Source organism: Cherax quadricarinatus, chromosome 88 (assembly GCF_038502225.1).
Source record: "Cherax quadricarinatus isolate ZL_2023a chromosome 88, ASM3850222v1, whole genome shotgun sequence".
Classification (NCBI taxonomy): Eukaryota; Metazoa; Arthropoda; class Malacostraca; order Decapoda; family Parastacidae; genus Cherax; species Cherax quadricarinatus.
This window is the reverse complement of record NC_091379.1, coordinates 9,671,923-9,699,052: the sequence shown is the minus strand read 5'-3', so window position 1 is coordinate 9,699,052 and position 27,130 is coordinate 9,671,923. Positions and strand designations below refer to the sequence as shown.

At 45.4% G+C, this 27,130-nt stretch overlaps 2 protein-coding genes across 6 annotated transcripts in view; one reads left to right on the top strand and one right to left on the bottom strand.

The window, feature by feature from the left end:
- Positions 1 to 27,130, top strand: part of fry (Protein furry) — a 342,675-nt gene that overhangs the window by 151,233 nt on the left and 164,312 nt on the right. The window lies entirely within an intron of this gene.
- LOC128698482 (thyrotropin-releasing hormone receptor-like) overlaps positions 1 to 27,130 on the bottom strand; it is a 76,793-nt gene that overhangs the window by 28,041 nt on the left and 21,622 nt on the right. The window contains exon 2 of the mRNA XM_053790697.2: positions 4,506 to 4,785. Within this exon, the coding sequence (XP_053646672.2) occupies positions 4,506 to 4,785 (280 nt within the window). The remainder of the gene's footprint in view (positions 1 to 4,505; positions 4,786 to 27,130) is intronic.

Genomic DNA, 27,130 nt, shown 5'->3' with positions numbered 1-27,130 from the left:
GAGCTGTGAATCGACCCCTGCAACCACATTTGGGTGAGCACACACACACACACACACACACACACACACACACACACACACATACACATACAGTACACACGTACACACACACGTACACATGCACGCACTCATGAAGCGCTAAACCCATTAGAGCTATTATGAGTTGTGTTGATAAGTTATTATTATTATCACACCGGCCGATTCCCACCAAGGCAGGGTGGCCCGAAAAAGAAAAACTTTCACCATCATTCACTCCATCACTGTCTTGCCAGAAGGGTGCTTTACACTACAGTTTTTAAACTGCAACATTAACACCCCTCCTTCAGAGTGCAGGCACTGTACTTCCCATCTCCAGGACTCAAGTCCGGCCTGCCGGTTTCCCTGAATCCCTTCATAAATGTTACTTTGCTCACACTCCAACAGCACGTCAAGTATTAAAAACCATTTGTCTCCATTCACTCCTATCAAACACGCTCACGCATGCCTGCTGGAAGTCCAAGCCCCTCGCACACAAAACCTCCTTTACCCCCTCCCTCCAACCCTTCCTAGGCCGACCCCTACCCCGCCTTCCTTCCACTACAGACTGATACACTCTTGAAGTCATTCTCTTTCGCTCCATTCTCTCTACATGTCCGAACCACCTCAACAACCCTTCCTCAGCCCTCTGGACAACAGTTTTGGTAATCCCGCACCTCCTCCTAACTTCCAAACTACGAATTCTCTGCATTATATTCACACCACACATTGCCCTCAGACATGACATCTCCACTGCCTCCAGCCTTCTCCTCGCTGCAACATTCATCACCCACGCTTCACACCCATATAAGAGCGTTGGTAAAACTATACTCTCATACATTCCCCTCTTTGCCTCCAAGGACAAAGTTCTTTGTTTCCACAGACTCCTAAGTGCACCACTCACTCTTTTTCCCTCATCAATTCTATGATTCACCTCATCTTTCATAGACCCATCCGCTGACACGTCCACTCCCAAATATCTAAATACGTTCACCTCCTCCATACTCTCTCCCTCCAATCTGATATTCAATCTTTCATCACCTAATCTTTTTGTTATCCTCATAACCTTACTCTTTCCTGTATTCACCTTTAATTTTCTTCTTTTGCACACCCTACCAAATTCATCCACCAATCTCTGCAACTTCTCTTCAGAATCTCCCAAGAGCACAGTGTCATCAGCAAAGAGCAGCTGTGACAACTCCCACTTTGTGTGTGATTCTTTATCTTTTAACTCCACGCCTCTTGCCAAAACCCTCGCATTTACTTCTCTTACAACCCCATCTATAAATATATTAAACAACCACGGTGACATCACACATCCTTGTCTAAGGCCTACTTTTACTGGGAAAAAATTTCCCTCTTTCCTACATACTCTAACTTGAGCCTCACTATCCTCGTAAAAACTCTTCACTGCTTTCAGTAACCTACCTCCTACACCATACACTTGCAACATCTGCCACATTGCCCCCCTATCCACCCTGTCATACGCCTTTTCCAAATCCATAAATGCCACAAAGACCTCTTTAGCCTTATCTAAATACTGTTCACTTATATGTTTCACTGTAAACACCTGGTCCACACACCCCCTACCTTTCCTAAAGCCTCCTTGTTCATCTGCTATCCTATTCTCCGTCTTACTCTTAATTCTTTCAATTATAACTCTACCATACACTTTACCAGGTACACTCAACAGACTTATCCCCCTATAATTTTTGCACTCTCTTTTATCCCCTTTGCCTTTATACAAAGGAACTATGCATGCTCTCTGCCAATCCCTAGGTACCTTACCCTCTTCCATACATTTATTAAATAATTGCACCAACCACTCCAAAACTATATCCCCACCTGCTTTTAACATTTCTATCTTTATCCCATCAATCCCGGCTGCCTTACCCCCTTTCATTTTACCTACTGCCTCACGAACTTCCCCCACACTCACAACTGGCTCTTCCTCACTCCTACAAGATGTTTTTCCTCCTTGCCCTATACACGAAATCACAGCTTCCCTATCTTCATCAACATTTAACAATTCCTCAAAATATTCCTTCCATCTTCCCAATACCTCTAACTCTCCATTTAATAACTCTCCTCTCCTATTTTTAACTGACAAATCCATTTGTTCTCTAGGCTTTCTTAACTTGTTAATCTCACTCCAAAACTTTTTCTTATTTTCAACAAAATTTGTTGATAACATCTCACCCACTCTCTCATTTGCTCTCTTTTTACATTGCTTCACCACTCTCTTAACTTCTCTCTTTTTCTCCATATACTCTTCCCTCCTTGCATCACTTCTACTTTGTAAAAACTTCTCATATGCTAACTTTTTCTCCCTTACTACTCTCTTTACATCATCATTCCACCAATCGCTCCTCTTCCCTCCTGCACCCACTTTCCTGTAACCACAAACTTCTGCTGAACACTCTAACACTACATTTTTAAACCTACCCCATAATAAATAGTTGACCCTGTACCTTTTTTCTCTATAACACGAGTTTAATAATAATAATAATAATAATAATAATAAAATTAATAATTATAAATAATATATAATTATAATCAGTAATTAGAAATATCTAATAATTATAATAAATAATTATAAACAATTAATATCTAATAAATAATAATTATAGCAATAGATAATTATAACTAATAATATTGAGTTAATCCCGCGGATGTTACTTTCAGAAAGTTGTAACTGTTGTTCACTGCTTTATAAATACAGTTTTGTAAAGCCTTCACTGATGCTGCTCTTGACTCTTCAGCTCTTTAAAGCAAGAGTCGTATGACACTTCTGGGTTTAGCGCTAAGTTAGGATTCTCATAATATAAACCAAGAGTAGGTATCTGCTGGTCTCTGAAGTACCTCTCTCGTACACCCTTAACCCCGCTCCTGTGACTTGAATGTTCTGCCACCATTATTATGGTTCTCTGGGTGCTGTTATCATTATTATGGTTCTCTGGGTGCTGTTATCATTATTATGGTTCTCTGGGTGCTGTTATTATTATTATGGTTCTCTGGGTGCTGTTATTATTCTGGTTCTCTGGGTGCTGTTATTATTATTCTGGTTCTCTGGGTGCTGTTATCATTATTTTGGTTCTCTGGGTGCTGGTATCATTATTATGGTTCTCTGGGTGCTGTTATTATTCTGGTTCTCTGGGTGCTGGTATCATTATTATGGTTCTCTGGGTGCTGTTATTATTCTGGTTCTCTGGGTGCTGTCATCATTATTCTGGTTCTCTGGGTGCTGGTATCATTATTATGGTTCTCTGGGTGCTGTCATCATTATTCTGGTTCTCTGGGTGCTGGTATCATTATTATGGTTCTCTGGGTGCTGTTATTATTCTTGTTCTCTGGGTGCTGTTATCATTATTTTGGTTCTCAGGGTGCTGTCATCATTATTCTGGTTCTCTGGGTGCTGGTATCATTATTATGGTTCTCTGGGTGCTGTTATTATTCTGGTTCTCTGGGTGCTGGTATCATTATTATGGTTCTCTGGGTGCTGTTATTATTCTTGTTCTCTGGGTGCTGTTATCATTATTTTGGTTCTCAGGGTGCTGTCATCATTATTCTGGTTCTCTGGGTGCTGTTATCATTATTCTGGTTATCTGGGTGCTGTTATCATTATTTTGGTTCTCTGGGTGCTGTCATCATTATTCTGGTTATCTGGGTGCTGTCATCATTATTCTGGTTCTCTGGGTGCTGTTATTATTCTGGTTCTCTGTAGGTGCTGCCACCAATATTCTGGTTGTGTTTGGGTGCTGCCACCAATATTCTGGTTGTGTTTGGGTGCTGCCACCATTCCTCTGGTTCTTTGGGTGCTGCCACCATTCCTCTAGTTCTTTGGGTGCTGCCACCATTCCTCTAGTTCTTTGGGTGCTGCCACCATTCCTCTGGTTCTGTGGGTGCTACCACCATTCCTCTGGTTCTGTGGGTGCTACCACAGCTCCTCTGGTTCTGTGGGTGCTACCACAGCTCCTCTGGTTCTGTGAGTGCCACCACAGCTCCTCTGGTTCTGTGAGTGCCACCACAGCTCCTCTGGTTCTGTGGGTGCTACCACAGCTCCTCTGGTTCTGTGAGTGCCACCACAGCTCCTCTGGTTCTGTGAGTGCTACCACAGCTCCTCTGGTTCTGTGCTGATAGTTGCTTCACGGGTGGAAAAATACTGTGAATGTCGAGGTTGTTAGAAGCATCAGAGGCAATGAAAGGATGACTTGAGTAAGCACGCAAGTGCGTGTCCGTGCGTGTGCGCTCCTGTATGTGCGTGTGTGTCCCTGTGTATATGTGTATGTGTCTACGTGTGTGTGTGTGCACACTCACGTAATTGTGGTTTCAGGGATCGAGTCATAGCTCCTGGCCCCGTCTAGTTCTAATGCTACCATTAATATCACTAATACTACTGGTATTGTCACTGCTATGCTATTAGTGGCTCACCACACGGGTCATTCACATGGTGTGGTGAAGGCTTCGTCCACCAGGTGGTGTGTACTCACCTGTTGGGTTGAGGTTGAGAGTGGAAAGCGGGTAGCGGGTGGAACACGGCATGTGGGTGGAACCTGGGGAGGGGTGGGCGTGGTGCGGGTGGCGACGGTTGCGGCGGCGTCGGCGGCGGCAGCGGCGGGCGGTCAGACACATCCCCGCCACCGCCCGTCGGAAGTTCTGTCCCGTGACGCAGTACAGTAGGAAGTTGATAGCGAAGTTGGTGTAGAAGAGCAACGTGAAGGTCTGTTGTAGCGTATAGAAGACCACACTCTCGTCACACTGCTCTCCACACTGTTGAAAAACAAGGTTATAAGTCAACACGAAGTCACAAGAACCTTCAAAATGGATAATTACATCCTTCAGAATGGATAACTAGAACCTTCAAAATGGATAACTAGAACCTTCAAAAGTCTTAAGTGTAAAATACTGAGAAAGTCTTGTGGTACAAGATACTGAGAGAGTCTTGTGGTATAAGATACTGAGAAAGTCATGTGGTACAAGGTACTGAGAAAGTCTTGTGGTACAAGGTACTGAGAAAGTCTTGTGGTACAAGGTACTGAGAAAGTCTTGTGGTACAAGGTACTGAGAAAGTCTTGTGGTACAAGATACTGAGAAAGTCTTGTGGTACAAGATACTGAGAACATTCTTGAGAATGCTCCACCTCAGCTGTCAAGGTGTCAGAGAGTTGTCCTCAGGATAATATGTTTTCTTGACACTTAAGATGAAGTTCCCAGAAACTGTGACCTTTGACTTTGTGTTCCTCTCGTTCCTGTTTACCTTCTCTGCCTTTGTAAACACAACTCATTGTTATTATTTGTATTATGATTATTATTATTATTATGATTTTTATTATCGTACTCTTATTGCTATTATCATTCATTTTATTACTGTTATTATTATTGTTTTTTTTTATTTTACGAGCAAAAGCATTCAGTATGTTAAGCTAACTCTCTCTTCCTCGCTCTCTCGCTCTCTCTCGCTCCCTCGCTCTCTCTCTCGCTCCCTCGCTCTCTCTCTCTCTCTCTCTCTCTCTCTCTCTCATATCTAAAAGCAGTTCCGCTTTTAGAAGGCAGCAAATCAGGTATTTTAGTAAAGGACGTATGAATCGTGGTTGTCGATACCTATTTATTCAAGGATTACTGTGTGGTGATGGGTGGAGGGTTGAACCTCAGTCACTCCAGTGGAGGGAGGGTTGAACCTCAGTCACTCCAGTGGAGGAAGGGTTGAACCTCAGTCACTCCAGTGGAGGGAGGGTTGAACCTCAGTCACTCCAGTGGAGGGAGGGTTGAACCTCAGTCACTCCAGTGGAGGAAGGGTTGAACCTCAGTCACTCCAGTGGAGGGAGGGTTGAACCTCAGTCACTCCAGTGGAGGGAGGATTGAGCCTCAGCCACTCCAGTGGATGGAGGATTGAACCCTAGCCACTCCAGTGGAGGGAGGAGTGAGCCTCAGCCACTCCAGTGGAGGGATTAGTGAGCCTCAGCCACTCCAGTGGAGGGAGGAGTGAGCCTCAGCCACTCCAGTGGAGGGAGGATTGAACTTCAGCCACTCCAGTGGAGGGAGGTTTGAACCTCAGCCACTCCAGTGGATGGAGGTTTGAACCTCAGCCACTCCAGTGGATGGAGAATTGAACTTCAGCCACTCCAGTGGAGGGAGAGTTGAACCTCAGCCACTCCAGTGGATGCAGGATTGAACTTCAGCCACTCCAGTGGAGGGAGGTTTGAACCTCAGCCACTCCAGTGGATGGAGGTTTGAACCTCAGCCACTCCAGTGGATGGAGAATTGAACTTCAGCCACTCCAGTGGAGGGAGAGTTGAACCTCAGCCACTCCAATGGAGGGAGAGTTGAACCTCAGCCACTAAAGTGCAGGGAGAGTTGAACCTCAGCCACTCCAGTGCAGGGAGAGTTGAACCTCAGCCACTCCAGTGCAGGGAGAGTTGAACCTCAGCCACTCCAGTGGAGGGAGAGTTGAACCTCAGCCACTCCAGTGGAGGGAGGGTTGAACCTCAGCCATTCCAGTGGAGGGAGGGTTGAACCTCAGCCACTCCAGTGGAGGGAGGGTTGAACCTCAGCCACTCCAGTGGAGGGAGGGTTGAACCTCAGCCACTCCAGTGGAGGGAGGGTTGAACCTCAGCCACTCCAGTGGAGGGAGGGTTGAACCTCAGCCACTCCAGTGGAGGGAGGGTTGAACCTCAGCCACTCCAGTGGAGGGAGGGTTGAACCTCAGCCACTCCAGTGGAGAGAGGGTTGAGCCTCAGCCACTCCAGTGGAGGGAGGGTTGAACCTCAGCCACTCCAGTGGAGGGAAGGTTGAACCTCAGCCACTCCAGTGGAGGGAGGGTTGAACCTCAGCCACTCCAGTGGAGGAACAGTTGAACCTCAGCCACTCCAGTGGATGGAAGGTTGAACCTCAGCCACTCCAGTAGAGGGAGGGTTGAACCTCAGCCACTCCAGTGGAGGGAGGGTTGAAACTCAGCCTCTCCAGTGGAGGGAAGGTTGAACCTCAGCCACTCAAGTGGAGGAAGAGTTGAACCTCAGCCACTCCAGTGGAGGGAGGGTTGAACCTCAGCCACTCCAGTAGAGGGAGGGTTGAACCTCCGCCAATCCAGTGGAGGGAGGGTTGAACCTCAGCCACTCCAGTGGAGGGAGGGTTGAGCCTCAGCCACTCCAGTGGAGGGAGGGTTGAACCTCAGCCACTCCAGTGGAGGGAAGGTTGAACCTCAGCCACTCCAGTGGAGGGAGGGTTGAACCTCAGTCACTCCAGTGGAGGGAGGGTTGAACCTCAGCCACTCCAGTGGAGGGAGGGTTGAACCTCAGCCACTCCAGTGGAGGGAGGGTTGAACCTCAGTCACTCCAGTGGAGGGAGGGTTGAACCTCAGTCACTCCAGTGGAGGGAGGGTTGAACTTCAGTCACTCCAGTGGAGGGAGGATTGAACCTCAGCCACTCCAGTGGAGGGAGGGTTGAACCTCAGCCACTCCAGTGGAGGGAAGGTTGAACCTCAGCCACTCCAGTGGAGGGAAGGTTGAACCTCAGCCACTCCAGTGGAGGGAAGGTTGAACCTCAGCCACTCCAGTGGAGGGAAGGTTGAACCTCAGCCACTCCAGTGGAGGGAAGGGTGAACCTCAGCCACTCCAGTGGAGGGAAGGTTGAACCTCAGCCACTCCAGTGGAGGGAAGGTTGAACCTCAGCCACTCCAGTGGAGGGAAGGTTGAACCTCAGCCACTCCAGTGGAGGGAAGGGTGAACCTCAGCCACTCCAGTGGAGGGAAGGTTGAACATCAGCCACTCCAGTGGAGGGAAGGGTGAACCTCAGCCACTCCAGTGGAGGGAAGGTTGAACCTCAGCCACTCCAGTGGAGGGAAGGGTGAACCTCAGCCACTCCAGTGGAGGGAAGGTTGAACCTCAGCCACTCCAGTGGAGGGAAGGTTGAACCTCAGCCACTCCAGTGGAGGGAAGGTTGAACCTCAGCCACTCCAGTGGAGGGAAGGGTGAACCTCAGCCACTCCAGTGGAGGGAAGGTTGAACCTCAGCCACTCCAGTGGAGGGAAGGTTGAACCTCAGCCACTCCAGTGGAGGGAAGGTTGAACCTCAGCCACTCCAGTGGAGGGAAGGTTGAACGTCAGCCACTCCAGTGGAGGGAAGGTTGAACGTCAGCCACTCCAGTGGAGGGAAGGTTGAACCTCAGCCACTCCAGTGGAGGGAAGGTTGAACCTCAGCCACTCCAGTGGAGGGAAGGTTGAACCTCAGCCACTCCAGTGGAGGGAAGGTTGAACCTCAGCCACTCCAGTGGAGGGAAGGTTGAACCTCAGCCACTCCAGTGGAGGGAAGGTTGAACCTCAGCCACTCCAGTGGAGGGAAGGTTGAACCTCAGCCACTCCAGTGGAGGGAAGGTTGAACCTCAGCCACTCCAGTGGAGGGAGGGTTGAACCTCAGCCACTCCAGTGGAGGGAAGGTTGAACCTCAGCCACTCCAGTGGAGGGAAGGTTGAACCTCAGCCACTCCAGTGGAGGGAGGGTTGAACCTCAGCCACTCCAGTGGAGGGAAGGTTGAACCTCAGCCACTCCAGTGGAGGGAAGGTTGAACCTCAGCCACTCCAGTGGAGGGAGGATTGAACCTCAGCCACTCCAGTGGAGGGAGGATTGAACCTCAGCCACTCCAGTGGAGGGAGGATTGAACCTCAGCCACTCCAGTGGAGGGAGGATTGAACCTCAGCCACTCCAGTGGAGGGAGGATTGAACCTCAGCCACTCCAGTGGAGGGAAGATTGAACCTCAGCCACTCCAGTGGAGGGAGGATTGAACCTCAGCCACTCCAGTGGAGGGAGGATTGAACCTCAGCCACTCCAGTGGAGGGAGGATTGAACCTCAGCCACTCCAGTGGAGGGAGGATTGAACCTCAGCCACTCCAGTGGAGGGAGGATTGAACCTCAGCCACTCCAGTGGAGGGAGGATTGAACCTCAGCCACTCCAGTGGAGGGAGGATTGAACCTCAGCCACTCCAGTGGAGGGAGGATTGAACCTCAGCCACTCCAGTGGAGGGAGGATTGAACCTCAGCCACTCCAGTGGAGGGAGGGTTGAACCTCAGCCACTCCAGTGGAGGGAAGGTTGAACCTCAGCCACTCATTGTTTATTCAGTAAATTCAATAAGCTGAATGAACAGCGTTGTCTTCCACAAACTAATAATAATAATAATAATAAGAATAATAATAATAATTGAAATAAAAACAGTAGTAATAATGATAATAGTTATAATAATGATAGTAATAATTGTAATAATAGAAATAATGGTCGTAGTATATAATAGTATTAATAGAAATAGTAATAGTAATGATATAATAATAGAAATAGTAAAAACAATAGAAATATTAGTAATGATAATAGTAATAATTATACTAATAACAGTGAAAGTAATATTAATAGTAATAGTAAGGTATAATAATAATTACATGATAATAGTAAGGTATAATAATAATTACATGATAATAGTAAGGTATAATAATTACGTGATAATAGTAAGGTATAATATTTACGTGATACTAGTAAAGTATAATAATTACGTGATAATAGTAAGGTATAATAATTACGTGATAATAGTAAGGTATAATAATTACGTGATAATAGTAAGGTATAATAATTACGTGATAATAGTAAGGTATAATAATTACGTGATAATAGTAAGGTATAATATTTACGTGATACTAGTAAAGTATAATAATTACGTGATAATAGTAAGGTATAATAATTACGTGATAATAGTAAGGTATAATAATTACGTGATAATAGTAAGGTATAATAATTACGTGATAATAGTAAGGTATAATAATTACGTGATACTAGTAAAGTATAATAATTACGTGATAATAGTAAGGTATAATAATTACGTGATACTAGTAAAGTATAATAATTACGTGATAATAGTGAGGTATAATAATTACATGATACTAGTAAAGTATAATAATTACGTGATGCTAGTAAGGTATAATTACGTGATATTAGTAAGGTATAATTACGTGATGCTAGTAAGGTATAATTACGTGATACTAGTAAGGTATAATTACGTGATGCTAGTAAGGTATAATTACGTGATATTAGTAAGGTATAATTACGTGATGCTAGTAAGGTATAATTACGTGATACTAGTAAGGTATAATTACGTGATGCTAGTAAGGTATAATTACGTGATACTAGTAAGGTATAATTACGTGATACTAGTAAGGTATAATTACGTGATACTAGTAAGGTATAATTACGTGATACTAGCAAGGTATAATTACGTGATGCTAGTAAGGTATAATTACGTGATAATAGTAAAGGTATAATTACGTGATAATAGTAAGGTATAATAATTACATGCTAGTAAGGTATAATTACGTGATACTAGTAAGGTATAATTACGTGATACTAGTAAGGTATAATTACGTGATACTAGTAAGGTATAATAATAATTACATGATAATAGTAAGGTATAATAATTACGTGATAATAGTAAGGTATAATAATTACGTGATACTAGTAAAGTATAATAATTACGTGATAATAGTAAGGTATAATAATTACATGATAATAGTAAGGTATAATTACGTGATAATAGTAAGGTATAATAATTACGTGATACTAGTAAAGTATAATAATTACGTGATAATAGTAAGGTATAATAATTACATGATAATAGTAAGGTATAATTACGTGATAATAGTAAGGTATAATTACATGATAATAGTAAGGTATAATAATTACATGATAATAGTAAGGTATAATTACGTGATAATAGTAAGGTATAATTACGTGATAATAGTAATATAATAATGAAAGTAATAGTAATAAGAGGTGTGGTGTCTAGCAGTTGGTATTTCTCCCTGGGTTACCTTTGTTAATAATCAATGTTGGTAATGAAAGCCGTGGAGGCGCCGCTGTGTTATGACGGCTGAATGATGACGCCCACCACACCTCTGATGACGCCCACCACACCTCTCCTACTGAATGATGACGCCCACCACACCTCTCCTACTGAATGATGACACCCACCACACCTCTCCTACTGAATGATGACGTCCACCACACCTCTCCTACTGAATGATGACGCCCACCACACCTCTCCTACTGAATGATGACGCCCACCACACCTCTCCTACTGAATGATGACGCCCACCACACCTCTCCTACTGAATGATGACACCCACCACACCTCTCCTACTGAATGATGACACCCACCACACCTCTCCTACTGAATGATGACGCCCACCACACCTCTCCTACTGAATGATGACGCCCACCACACCTCTCCTACTGAATGATGACGCCCACCACACCTCTCCTACTGAATGATGACGCCCACCACACCTCTCCTACTGAATGATGACACCCACCACACCTCTCCTACTGAATGATGACACCCACCACACCTCTCCTACTGAATGATGACGCCCACCACACCTCTCCTACTGAATGATGACACCCACCACACCTCTCCTACTGAATGATGACACCCACCACACCTCTCCTACTGAATGATGACACCCACCACACCTCTCCTACTGAATGATGACGCCCACCACACCTCTCCTACTGAATGATGACGCCCACCACACCTCTCCTACTGAATGATGACGCCCACCACACCTCTCCTACTGAATGATGACGCCCACCACACCTCTCCTACTGAATGATGACGCCCACCACACCTCTCCTACTGAATGATGACGCCCACCACACCTCTCCTACTGAATGATGACGCCCACCACACCTCTCCTACTGAATGATGACGCCCACCACACCTCTCCTACTGAATGATGACGCCCACCACACCTCTCCTACTGAATGATGACGCCCACCACACCTCTCCTACTGAATGATGACGCCCACCACACCTCTCCTACTGAATGATGACGCCCACCACACCTCTCCTACTGAATGATGACGCCCACCACACCTCTCCTACTGAATGATGACACCCACCACACCTCTCCTACTGAATGATGACGCCCACCACACCTCTCCTACTGAATGATGACGCCCACCACACCTCTCCTACTGAATGATGACGCCCACCACACCTCTCCTACTGAATGATGACGCCCACCACACCTCTCCTACTGAATGATGACGCCCACCACACCTCTCCTACTGAATGATGACGCCCACCACACCTCTCCTACTGAATGATGACACCCACCACACCTCTCCTACTGAATGATGACGCCCACCACACCTCTCCTACTGAATGATGACGCCCACCACACCTCTCCTACTGAATGATGACACCCACCACACCTCTCCTACTGAATGATGACGCCCACCACACCTCTCCTACTGAATGATGACACCCACCACACCTCTCCTACTGAATGATGACGCCCACCACACCTCTCCTACTGAATGATGACGCCCACCACACCTCTCCTACTGAATGATGACGCCCACCACACCTCTCCTACTGAATGATGACGCCCACCACACCTCTCCTACTGAATGATGACGCCCACCACACCTCTCCTACTGAATGATGACGCCCACCACACCTCTCCTACTGAATGATGACGCCCACCACACCTCTCCTACTGAATGATGCCCACCACACCTCTGATGACGCCCACCACACCTCTCCTACTGAATGATGACACCCACCACACCTCTCCTACTGAATGATGACGCCCACCACACCTCTCCTACTGAATGATGACGCCCACCACACCTCTCCTACTGAATGATGACGCCCACCACACCTCTCCTACTGAATGATGACACCCACCACACCTCTCCTACTGAACCTCTGATGACGCCCACCACACCTCTCCTACTGAATGATGACGCCCACCACACCTCTCCTACTGAATGATGACGCCCACCACACCTCTCCTAGTGAATGATGACACCCACCACACCTCTCCTACTGAATGATGACGCCCACCACACCTCTCCTAGTGAATGATGACGCCCACCACACCTCTCCTACTGAATGATGACGCCCACCACACCTCTCCTACTGAATGATGACACCCACCACACCTCTCCTACTGAATGATGACGCCCACCACACCTCTGATGACGCCCACCACACCTCTCCTACTGAATGATGACACCCACCACACCTCTCCTACTGAATGATGACGCCCACCACACCTCTGATGACGCCCACCACACCTCTCCTACTGAATGATGACGCCCACCACACCTCTCCTACTGAATGATGACGCCCACCACACCTCTCCTAGTGAATGATGACGCCCACCACACCTCTCCTAGTGAATGATGACGCCCACCACACCTCTCCTACTGAATGATGACGCCCACCACACCTCTCCTACTGAATGATGACGCCCACCACACCTCTCCTACTGAATGATGACGCCCACCACACCTCTCCTACTGAATGATGACGCCCACCACACCTCTCCTACTGGATGATGACGCCCACCACACCTCTCCTACCATCATTATATATCACTATTTTTCCTGCTTGTGCACTGTCAGCTGACACGTTCTGGGAACTGACTCTTGAAGTACGACTTAGGGACTAGGACCTACGTACTAGGATTTAGGGACTAGGACTTAGGGACTAGGATTTAGGGACTAGGACTTAGGGACTAGGGCTTAGGGACTAGGACTTAGGGACTAGGACTTAGGGACTAGGATTTAGGGACTAGGACTTAGGGACTAAGATTTAGGGACTAGGACTTAGGGACTAGGATTTAGGGACTAGGATTTAGGGACTAGGACTTAGGGACTAGGATTTAGGGACTAGTACCTACGTACTATGACTTAGGGACTAGGACCTACGTACTAGGACTTAGGGACTAGGACCTACGTACTAGGACTCAGGGACTAGGACCTACGTACTAGGACTTAGGGACTAGGACTTACGTACTAGGATTTAGGGACTAGGATTTAGGGACTAGGATTTAGGGACTAGGACTTAGGGACTAGGACTTAGGGACTAGGACTTAGGGACTAGGACCTACGTACTAGGATTTAGGGACTAGGATTTAGGGACTAGGATTTAGGGACTAGGACTTAGGGACTAGGACTTAGGGACTAGGACTTAGGGACTAGGATTTAGGGACTAGGACTTAGGGACTAGGGCTTAGGGACTAGGACTTAGGGACTAGGACTTAGGGACTAGGATTTAGGGACTAGGACTTAGGGACTAAGATTTAGGGACTAGGACTTAGGGACTAGGATTTAGGGACTAGGATTTAGGGACTAGGACTTAGGGACTAGGATTTAGGGACTAGTACCTACGTACTATGACTTAGGGACTAGGACCTACGTACTAGGACTTAGGGACTAGGACCTACGTACTAGGACTCAGGGACTAGGACCTACGTACTAGGACATAGTGACTAGGATTTAAGGACTAGGACCTAGGTCAGGTGCGATGGTTAGGTGAGTGTGATGGTCTGGTCAGGTGAGTGTGATGGTCAGGTCAGGTGAGTGTGATGGTCAGGTCAGGGGAGTGTGATGGTCTGGTCAGGTGAGTGTGATGGTCAGGTCAGGTGAGTGTGATGGTCAGGTCAGGTGAGTGTGATGGTCTGGTCAGGTGAGTGTGATGGTCAGGTCAGGTGAGTGTGATGGTCTGGTCAGGTGAGTGTGATGGTCAGGTCAGGTGAGTGTGATGGTCAGGTCAGGGGAGTGTGATGGTCAGGTCAGGTGAGTGTGATGGTCAGGTCAGGAGAGTGTGATGGTCAGGTCAGGTGAGTGTGATGGTCTGGTCAGGTGAGTGTGATGGTCAGGTCAGGTGAGTGTGATGGTCAGGTCAGGTGAGTGTGATGGTCTGGTCAGGTGAGTGTGATGGTCTGGTCAGGTGAGTGTGATGGTCAGGTCAGGTACGTGTGATGGTCAGGTCAGGTGAGTGTGATGGTCAGGTCAGGTGAGTGTGATGGTCAGGTCAGGTGAGTGTGATGGTCTGGTCAGGTGAGTGTGATGGTCAGGTCAGGTGAGTGTGATGGTCTGGTCAGGTGAGTGTGATGGTCTGGTCAGGTGAGTGTGATGGTCAGGTCAGGTGAGTGTGATGGTCAGGTCAGGTGAGTGTGATGGTCAGGTCAGGTGAGTGTGATGGTCAGGTCAGGTGAGTGTGATGGTCTGGTCAGGTGAGTGTGATGGTCTGGTCAGGTGAGTGTGATGGTCTGGTCAGGGGAGTGTGATGGTCTGGTCAGGTGAGTGTGATGGTCTGGTCAGGTGAGTGTGATGGTCTGGTCAGGTGAGTGTGATGGTCAGGTCAGGTGAGTGTGATGGTCTGGTCAGGTGAGTGTGATGGTCAGGTCAGGTGAGTGTGATGGTCTGGTCAGGTGAGTGTGATGGTCAGGTCAGGTGAGTGTGATGGTCAGGTCAGGGGAGTGTGATGGTCTGGTCAGGTGAGTGTGATGGTCAGGTCAGGTGAGTGTGATGGTCAGGCCAGGTAAGTGTGATGGTCAGGTCAGGGGAGTGTGATGGTCTGGTCAGGTGAGTGTGACGGTCTGGTCAGGTGAGTGTGATGGTCAGGTCAGGTGAGTGTGATGGTCAGGTCAGGGGAGTGTGATGGTCTGGTCAGGCGAGTGTGATGGTCAGGTCAGGGGAGTGTGATGGTCTGGTCAGGTGAGTGTGATGGTCTGGTCAGGTGTTACCTCTCTTACACTCCAGCAGCAGGTGTTATCTTGCTTACACTCCAGCAGCAGGTGTTACCTCTCTTACACTCCAGCAGCAGGTGTTACCTTGCTTACACTCCAGCAGCAGGTGTTACCTCTCTTACACTCCAGCAGCAGGTGTTATCTTGCTTACACTCCAGCAGCAGGTGTTACCTCTCTTACACTCCAGCAGCAGGTGTTACCTCTCTTACACTCCAACAGCACTTGTCAAGCCTTAAAAAAATAACGTGTCTCCGCTCCTGACATTCTCACACAAGGTTGCTGGGTTTTCAAGCCCGTAAAATTCAAAAGCTTCATTACCCTTCCCCCCCTCCAGTCGTTCCTGGGACGACCCCCTAACCCCCTCTTCCTTCCAGCCCCCATCTTATACCTCGTCTTGGTCGTCCTGTATTGTTCCAGCCTTTCTAAATGTCCAGAAAACCTCAGTAATCCCTCTTCAGCCCTCTAGTACCAACACTGGTAACCTCACATCATCTAGTACTAACATTGGTAACCTCACATCATCTAGTACCTACACTCTGGTAACCTCGTATCATCTGATACCTATACTCTGGTAACCTCACATCATCTAGTACCAACACTGTTAAATCTCTGCATAATATTCACACCACACATTGACCTCCAACACGACATCTCTACTGCCTTCAATCTCTTCTCCGCTGCAATGTTTAAAACCCATGTTTCACACCCATACAACAGTGTTAGTGCCACTGTAATTTGGTACAGTCCTCTATTTTGCCTAAATTATTTTATTTCCACAGTTGCCTCATCTATTCTGGGTGCAACTCGTTTTTCATAGATCCGTGTCCACTAACAAATATCTGAAAACATTGACTTCATACTCCCTCCTTCCAATCTGATATCCTTGCTCTTTTCTATGTTCAGTTTTTTTATTTCTTTGTACAGGCCCCTCCCAAATTCCTCCACCAACCTTTGTAACTTCTCTTCAGAATCTCTCAGAAGAACTGTGGCATCACTCCTTTCATCCCCCTTCTCTTCTTCCACACCCTTGCCCTATTTCTCATCTTTTGCCCATTTCTCTTCACACACACCAGTCTTCCCTCTTAGCTGCCTCTCATCCCCCCATCCTCTCACCAATTTTCACATCCCTCTCACCCCTTTCACTCTCTTCTGAGCCTCCCTTCCCCACTCACCCCTTTCACTACTATTGTATTCATCTCGACCAGATCAATTTAGACTTTTTTTTAGTTCCGGAGGGAAGGGAGTTAAATACCTCCATTTCTGATTAAAACACCAGCCGTAACTGCCTTCTTTAATTAGTGTGTTGTGTGTTGTTTACTGTGGTATTGTGGACTGGTGTTGTGGTGTGAGGATATTTTTCTTAAACTAGGTCAAATACAACTGCTACACTATTCTATATACTAATTATACAGTGGGAACACCAGCAGTGTGTTGCTACACTATTCTATATGATAGTTACATAGTGGGAACTCCAGCAATGTGCTGCTACACTATTCTGTATGATAGTTACATAGTGGGAACTCCAGCAATGTATTGCTACACTATTCTGTATGATAGTTACATAGTGGGAACACCAGCAATGTGTTGCTACACTATTCTATATGATAGTTACACAGTGGGAACACCAGCAATGTGTTGCTACACTATTCTATATGATAGTTACATAGTGGGAACACCAGCAATGTGTTGCTACACTATTCTGTATGATAGTTACATAGTGGGAACACCAGCAATGTGTTGCTACACTATTCTATATGATAGTTACACAGTGGGAACACCAGCAGTGTGTTGCTACACTATTCTATATGATAGTTACACAGTGGGAACACTAGCAATGTGTTGCTACACTATTCTATATGATAGTTACATAGTGGGAACACCAGCAGTGTGTTGCTACACTATTCTATATGATAGTTACACAGTGGGAACACCAGCAATGTGTTGCTACACTATTCTGTATGATAGTTACATAGTGGGAACACCAGCAATGTGTTGCTACACTATTCTGTATGATAGTTACATAGTGGGAACACCAGCAATGTGTTGCTACACTATTCTGTATGATAGTTACATAGTGGGAACACCAGCAATGTGTTGCTACACTATTCTGTATGATAGTTACATAGTGGGAACACCAGCAATGTGTTGCTACACTATTCTGTATGATAGTTACATAGTGGGAACACCAGCACTGTGCTGCTACACTATTCTATATGATAGTTACATTGTAAGGGTTAAAACCGGCTGTTTCCTGCCATAAAAACATCACTTAGGACGGTTTTCTCATATTATATAATGGAATTTTAGACTTCAGAAGAGCGGAGTTTTCCACTCGCTTCAAATGGTTTCGCTCCAGAATGCCTGGAATATTACTTGGTAATTATTACTTGTCAGTGTTAATGGAATGAGTGTTGTTGCCATGACAACACTTCGATATTACCGGACAACACTTCGATATTACCGGACAACACTTCGATATTACCGGACAACACTTCGATATTACCGGACAACACTTCGATATTACCGGACAACACTTCGATATTACTGGACAACACTTCGATATTACCGGACAACACTTCGATATTACCGGACAACACTTCGATATTACCGGACAACACTTCGATATTACCGGACAACACTTCGATATTACCGGACAACACTTCGATATTACCGGACAACACTTCGATATTACCGGACAACACTTCGATATTACTGGACAACACTTCGATATTACCGGACAACACTTCGATATTACCGGACAACACTTCGATATTACCGGACAACACTTCGATATTACCGGACAACACTTCGATATTACCGGACAACACTTCGATATTACCGGACAACACTTCGATATTACTGGACAACACTTCGATATTACCGGACAACACTTCGATATTACCGGACAACACTTCGATATTACCGGACAACACTTCGATATTACCGGACAACACTTCGATATTACCGGACAACACTTCGATATTACCGGACAACACTTCGATATTACCGGACAACACTTCGATATTACCGGACAACACTTCGATATTACCGGACAACACTTCGATATTACCGGACAACACTTCGATATTACCGGACAACACTTCGATATTACCGGACAACACTTCGATATTACCGGACAACACTTCGATATTACCGGACAACACTTCGATATTACCGGACAACACTTCGATATTACCGGACAACACTTCGATATTACCGGACAACACTTCGATATTACCGGACAACACTTCGATATTACCGGACAACACTTCGATATTACCGGACAACACTTCGATATTACCGGACAACACTTCGATATTACCGGACAACACTTCGATATTACCGGACAACACTTCGATATTACCGGACAACACTTCGATATTACCGGACAACACTTCGATATTACCGGACAACACTTTTGTTACTAAGGTAGAAATGTGTGTGTGTGTGTGTGTGTGTGTGTGTGTGTGTGTGTGTGTGTGTGTGTGTGTGTGTGTGTGTGTGCACTGTAACTCTTAACTCCTCACACATTATGAGAAAGATAAATCACTCACATTATCTCATTTGTGAAGTAATTAGATCAAGGGATCAAAGGATAATTGTCATTGTTAATAATTACCATCACTCTTTGGTGGGTGATTACTCTTGTCATGTCTCGTCATGTCTTCACTCACCTCTTTATACTGGAATTGTTTCAGTTGTTTATCGGAGGTCAGGTTTACACAGCCAGCACATGGGAGAGAGGAGCTTACGACGTTTCGGTCTGACTTGGAGAATTTACAAAGGCACACAGTGTGAAGATTGACACATGTGCAACAGTTGGGTATCTTTATTGATGAAACGTTTCGCCTACACAGTAGACTTCAGATACAAAGGGAACATTACCACTGCTGCCTATGTATGTGACTGATGAAGTCTGCTGTGTAGGCGAAACGTTTCAACAGTATCAAATGTATCTAAATCAATTTGTCGGTGTTTTATACCATTTTCAACCAGTGTGCCTTTGTAAATGGTCCAGGTCTGGTCGAAACGTCGTGGTAAGCTCTCTCCTATGTGCGGGTTATTTGTGTATTGCTCCAGTCACGGTATTGTGTCCTTTTTGGTCTTCAGTTTTTTCCTTGGATCGGCATTTTAACACAACTGCTCTCTTCCACCGGGGTATGTGCCCCCCCCCAAAAAAAAGAGAGGAAACACATTTACCGTCACTTGTTCAATCACTGTCTTGTTAGCAGCGTTTTAAGTTCACGGTTCATTTGATACTGAACTGCAACATCGTCGGCCTTTGAGTATTTGTGTTTCCTGGGTTTTTCTAAGTCATCTGGCAGGTCAAAGCTTTCTTTAGATTTCATTTTCGTTGCTGTACGTAGTTGGAAGGGTCATGTCTCCGCTCCCGTTCGTGGAATCCAACTTGTTTCAATCGTCCATTCTGACTTCCCCTACCTGCCGTATTTTCCGACATATAAGGCGCGCTTTTCTCCCACATTGTTGGAAAATCAGCCTGCGCCTTTTATGCTAAAGGTAGGTTAAGGGTAGGCTTTGTGGTACGCTTTAGCAGTTGTTTACTAACGCTACGTTACAATTGCTTGGAAACATTGTCTTATATGATCGTGCGCCTTATATGCCGGAAAATACGGTAAATATTTCTCTATTCCCTTACATTGTGGTACTCTTTCATCTATAATGCCAGGTGTGTGTGTGTGTGTGTGTGTGTGTGTGTGTGTGTGTGTGTGTGTGTGTGTGTGTGTGTGTGTGTGTGTGTGTGTGTGTGGTGTGTGTGTGGTGTGTGTGTAATAATAATGGACAGACAGACACAAAGGAACAGGCAACAGACAAGAGTGAGAAAGTCAGGTTGTAATTCATGAATTATTGAGCTGGCTTTGCGAGCCATGTTAATTAACCGGGTGAGCAGTTAGCTTTTCACTTCTGCCTCTCCCCTCTCTTTCTCCTCTCTCTCCCGTCACTCTCCCGTCCCTCTCCCCTCTCTCTCTCCCCTCACTATCTCCCTTTATGCCTCGTTGTTTACACTGCGGCTTCCCTCCCCCCTCACATTATGGTAGATTTGATTGGTTATTTTTTTGTTCCCCCTACACCCATACACCCACCTACTAGTCTGGGTGTGACTGTCTTTCCCTACACTCATACACCCACCTACCTGTCTCTCCCAGTTACAGACAACAGTAAAGGAACACTACAGTAAGTCAGGCTCCTGCTAGCCAGGTCCAACCCACACCCACTCTTGTACCCGTCCGGTCTATATTTAAAGCTATCCAAAGTTCTTGCCTCCATTACTCCATCTGGGAGTTTGTTCCACTCATCCACAACTCCAGTGCCACACCAGTGCTTCCCTATATCTTTTCTAATTCTAAATTTTTTGAGCTTCAATTCATTGGTGCGAGTCCTGCCTTGGTTAGATATTTTGAACAGTGCTACATTGTGCTTGATCTATAATGTACTTCTATCTCACAGAACCTCAAGGGCCATGCTCCTATATCTTTGGAAATTGTACTGGAACAACATGCTGCGTCTTACACACCAACAGTAAATCATACTGGAACAACATGAGGATGTGCTGGGTCTTACAGACCAGTAACAAGTCTTACTGGAACAACATGAGGGTGTGCTGGGTCTTTCAGACCAGCAACAAGTCATACTGGAACAACATGAGGGTGTGCTGGGTCTTACAGACCGGCAACAAGTCATACTGGAACAACATGAGGGGGTGCTGGGTCTTTCAGACCAGCAACAAGTCATACTGGAACAACATGAGGGGGTGCTGGGTCTTTCAGACCAGCAACAAGTCATACTGGAACAACATGAGGGTGTGCTGGGTCTTTCAGACCAGCAACAAGTCATACTGGAACAACATGAGGGGGTACTGGGTCATACAGACCAGCAACAAATCATACTGGCACAACATGAGCATGTGCTGGGTTTTACGGACCAGCAACAAATCATACTGGAACAACATGAGGGGGTGTTGGGTCATACAGACCAGCAACAAGTCATACTGGAACAACTTGAGGGGGTGCTGGGTCATACAGACCAGCAACAAGTCATACTGGAACAACATGAGGGTGTGCTGGGTCATACAGACCAGCAACAAGTCATACTGGAACAACATAGGGAGGGGGTTGCTGGATGTTTAAACAACAGTCGTCCAGATAGATACAAAAGCAGTGACTGGAATATGTTCAGTCATGACTTAAAACAGTCTTTTTCAAGTCGGTAGAAAATACCTGGAGAAAGTGCTTGTTGAACAGGCGAAACGCTGCCGAATTAAGTTTCAGGGAACGCTTTTGTTCTTTCAGCTATAGCTCGATGGTACTGGCATTCTGTTGAGACTGCCTGGAGACTGAAGGCTCTGAGGAGGTTGGAGGATCTGTGGGACTTACTGGAGACTGGAAGCTCTGTGGGACTTCCTGGAGACTGAAGGCTCTAAGGAGACTGGAGGATCTGTGGGACTTCCTGGAGACTGGAAGCTCCGTGGGACTTCCAGGAGACGGGAGGCACTGTGGGACTTCCTGGAGACTGGAAGCTCTGTAGGACTTCCTGGAGACTGGAAGCTCTGTGAGACTTCCTTGAGACTGGAGGCTCAGTGGGACTTAGTGGAGAGTCTGTGGAGACTGTAACTGGAGCAGTCTTGAAGTCTCTGCAGTGTTGTCATACACAGGTGCTCCAGATATACAAACCAGCTGAAGTTTCTTTGTCAAGTTACAGTGGAATTGTTTGTCAACTTACTAAGGTGTTGTTTGTGTGTCAACTTACAAAAGGGTTGTGTGTGTATGGTAAAGAGTAGTGCAGAGTTGAGTCATTTTTGTCACATGTTTATGCTGTTGCTGCTTCTCCTCGCTGCTTGTAACAGTTTATAAGTGTCTTCGTGTGTAAGTGCTGGTGTAACTTGTGTATGTAAGTACTGGCGTAACTTGTGGTGTTTGTAAGAGTGGTATAACATTCTTCTTGTGGTGGTAAGAGCACATTCACCTAAGAGAGAGCCTCTTCTCCACTTTAATAAAGCCGAGAGAGCCTCTTCTCCACTTTAATAAAGCCGAGAGAGCCTCTTCTCCACTTTAATAAAGCCGAGAGAGCCTCTTCTCCACTCTAATAAAGCCGAGATAGCCTTCAATAAAGCACTAATTCCCGGGATCTGAAATAAAAAAGGTACAATCTATTTCGCTGATTGTCAATGTTTCTAATTATAACTAATTTTTATTTTCTATTACTAGTGAAGAATTTTCAGTAAATTCATCTATTTACTGTTATTTCCTGAATAATTGGCTCAGTTATTCACCTAGGATGGGATGAGTTATTAGCAGCAACAGCCTGGTTGATTAGGCATTCAAGAAACAAGCTTGGACCATGGCCGGGCTCTGGGAATTTAGGAAAGTTCTCAGTACAACTCAGAGGAATGTCACTGGTGGATGTGACAGTCTCTCTCTCTCTCTCTCTCTCTCTCTCTCTCTCTCTCTCTCTCTCTCTGGAAGTCTTCAGGTCACTGGCGTGGGAGTTTTCAGGTCAGCGTGGGAGTCTTCAGGTCACTGGTGTTATTGCTACCTAGGCAACCATTGTTCACTCATCCAGGTAGTTTCCCCAGTCTTATTTGTGTCTCTCCAGAGACCAGTTGCCAGCCAGCTGGTGCCGTCTCACCTGTTGAATACCCTTTATAGCTCTCTCTCTCTCTCTCTCTCTCTCTCTCTCTCTCTCTCTCTCTCTCTCTCTCTCTCTCATATACGAAGTTAGACGAAGATTTCTTATTATTTATAAGATCTGTCATCTACTTCCGCTCGTTTACAAACATTCTCTAACATTTTATGGACTTTTCTCTGTAATGGAACATAGGGAACAGGATGAAGGTGTAGCCATCTGTGGACCGCAGGTGTCATTTAATTAATGTTGGTATGTTGTACGAACATGTTCCAAACTCGAGTCATTCTAGGATTGAATGATGTCAGATGTAGTGATTTTCTTGAGAAGAGAACAGAGTGTAGGTGCTGTTTACTGCCCGTCTTGTGGCATAGATGGTTTCTTGCAGTCCACGAAGTGGAGCCAAGTGGGGCACCTTGATAACATTTGTCTTGTAAATAACAGTAAGGTCACCCACAACTCTTCGGTGTTTAGCGCTCTGTTGTATTGAAAGATCCGTGCAAGCTGAGTCCAGGCGAGAGATGAGTCGTCTTGCTCGGTTCTTTTTGTCTATTAGTGGTAGATGAGGCGGGAAAGTTGTACTTAAGGTATGCGCACACTTGTACCTTATACAGAGTTTTGCATCCTCTACGGTCCTTAGTGTTGTTAGCTTCTTGGCCGTCTTCCTTGTAAGATTTACCTCATGATCCTTCATAGACATTTTGGAGTCTTATTTCACTTTTAGAATATCCAAGTCATTCCTGGCGATAGGGAGGTGGGGCTGGGTGGGGGGGTTTTAAATTCGAAACATTGACAACCCACTTGTAGCTAGGGTTGAAACCCAGGCTGTGCCTGCCTGTCAGATGGAAGACAGTAAATATAATGGATATAAATAACGTGTTAAAAATAATTCACCATGAAAGGACTTAATGGATTCAGAAAGGATTATTTGTGGAGTACTGGTGTGGCAGTTGTGGATGATTAAGACACATGTGCAGCAGTGTGGGATCTTTATAGATGAAACGTTTCGCCTATATAGTAGGCTTCTTCAGTCAAATATAGAGGCAGCAGTGGTCAGTCACTCAGCCTGGAGGCTGAGGGACTGACCACCTCAAATACTCTTTCACCAACATTGATTGACTGATTACATCATCTTTATTTCATTACCATTGCTACCTCTATATTTGACTGAAGAAGCCTAATGTGTAGGCGAAACGTTTCATCAATATAGATACACAGTATTTTACACTGTTTTCACCAGTGGAGTTGTGAATGAGTGGGAGAGCCTCCCAGGCAGCGTCATTGAGGCTAGAACGTGAGCTTGACAAAGCTCCTGGAGAGCGAAACGTTGCCACAATAAAATGTCACATTAGTTGCACTTGTGTCCTTTTGCCTGTTATATTGTGGGTAATTTTACCAACATTGTCACAGGTTTCAATATAGTTTGGACGAGTGCAGGAGGGAGTGTGGGTAGGTGTGAGTTAGCCTTGCCTTACATGGGCCAGTATGCCTCCTGCAGTGTTCATTCTTGTGGTCTTGTGTTCACAACGGTATCAGGCAGGGTGAAATGGTATATAGTACCGTCACGATGGACAGAGACAACTTCGGTATAATGCTGGTTTATATCGATAACGTTTCGCCCACACTGGGCTTTATCTCCTCCATAACGAGAGAGAATCGGCTTAAGCGACCTGGGAAGAGAGAGATTACCATCTCGCCAGTACATGTATACAATAAACGTGCAGTTTTGAGTGTGCTCAAAGACTAGAATAAGAAGGTTGTGTGTGTGTGTGTGTGTGTGTGTGTGTGTGTGTGTGTGTGTGTGTGTGTGTTTGTGTGTGTGTGTGTTTGTGTGTGTGTGTGTGTGTGTGTGTGTGTGTGTATGTGTGTGTGTTTGTGTGTGTGTATGTGTATGTGTTTGTGTGTGTGTGCTTGTGTGTGTGTGTTTGTGTGTATGTGTATGTGTGTGTTTGTGTGTGTGTGTTTCTGTGTGCGTGTGTGTGTGTGTGTGTGTGTGTGTGTGTGTGTGTGTACTCACGTAATTGTGGTTGCATGGGTCGAGACTCAGCTCCTGGCCCCGCCTCTTCACTGATCGCTACTGGGTCCTCTCCCTCTCTGCTTCCTGAGCTTTGTCATACCTCTTCTTAAAACTATGTATGGTTCCTGCCTCCACTACTTCACTTGCTAGGCTATTCCACTTCCTGACGACTCTATGACTGAAGAAATACTTCCTAACGTCCCTGTGACTCGTCTGAGTCTTCATCTTCCAGTTATGACCCCTTGGTTCTGTGTCCCTTCTCTGGAACATTCTATCTCTGTCCACCTTGTCTATTCCCCGCAGTATCGTGTATGTCGTTATCATGTCTCCCCTGACCCTTCTTTCCTCCAGTGTCGTCAGTCCGATTTCCCTCAACCTTTCCTCGTACGACATTCCCCTGAGCTCTGGGACTAGCCTTGTTGCAAACCTGTGTACGTTCTCTAACTTCATGACGTGTGTGTTTGTGTTTGTGTGTGTGTGTTTGTGTGTGTGTTTGTGTGTGTGTGTGTGTGTGTGTGTGTGTGTGTGTGTGTGTGTGTGTGTGCAAAACAATCACGGGGGTTGAATGAGCAGTGACTCGACCCCTGCAACCACATATAGGTGAGTACACACATGTGTGTGTATATATGTGTATATATATATATATATATATATATATATATATATATATATATATATATATATATATATATATATATATATAGTCGAATTGTTTATCTCGTTATTGGTCAAATTTTACATCGACAGTGGACTGGCCTGTGTTGTTTTCCTGTGATTTTAGGTAAATATCGTACAGAATGGATATTGTACGGAGGAATCCAGTTAAATGTTTGTAAACTACGGTCTAATGGAGGGTTGGGGTGGTGTGTGTGTGTGTGTGTGTGTGTGTGTGTGTGTGTGTGTGTGTGTGTGTGTGTGTGTGTGTGTACTCACCTAGTTGTACCCACCTAGTTGAGGTTGCAGGGGTCGAGTCCAAGCTCCTGGCCCCGTGTGTGTGTGTGTTTGTGTGTGTGTGTGTGTTGAAGACTACCAGAGTTGTTTAAACATTTTTACAAGCTGTTAATTTACACTCAATACAGGATTGTCGTAACTCTCTGCATGGTTGCTATCTACTGATCCCTCTACGTCGTGATTATGTCTCCCCTTATTCTTCTCCCACTTTACTCCCATACCTCTACTACTCCCACACAACCCACACCTATACCCTACATTCGTATTACTCCCATATTCCTCCCATTTTCAAATGCTTGTAAGGCCTGTTCCAGTAGATCATTAACACGCTCCTGCCATCCTTATTGCACTTTTTTAAATATCTAATTAATTCCGTAATATAATTGCCGTATTTTCCGGCATATAAGGCGCACAACAAACGTATCATAACTGAAGATCGGTAATTATATTCAAGTATTAATTACCCTCTTACTTTATGTTAAAGCGTGACGTGAAGCTTGCCTTTCACCCTCATCTTGAGCATATAAGACGCAGGCTGGTTTTCCTATACTTTTGTGGGGGGAAAAACAACTTATATACCGGGAAATATGGTAACTTGTCTTCTTGGGGTGTTATATTGTTGTCTTCTTGTGTTATATTGTCTTCTTGTGTTGTTATATTGTGTTGTTATATTGTCTTCTTGTGTTGTTATATTATCTTGTGTTGTTATATTGTCTTCTTGTGTTGTTATATTGTCTTCTTGTGTTGTTATATTGTGTTGTTATATTGTCTTCTTGTGTTGTTATATTGTCTTCTTGTGTTGTTATATTGTCTTCTTGTGTTGTTATATTGTCTTCTTGTGTTGTTATATTGTCTTCTTGTGTTGTTATATTGTCTTCTTGTGTTGTTATATTGTCTTCTTGTGTTGTTATATTGTCTTCTTGTGTTG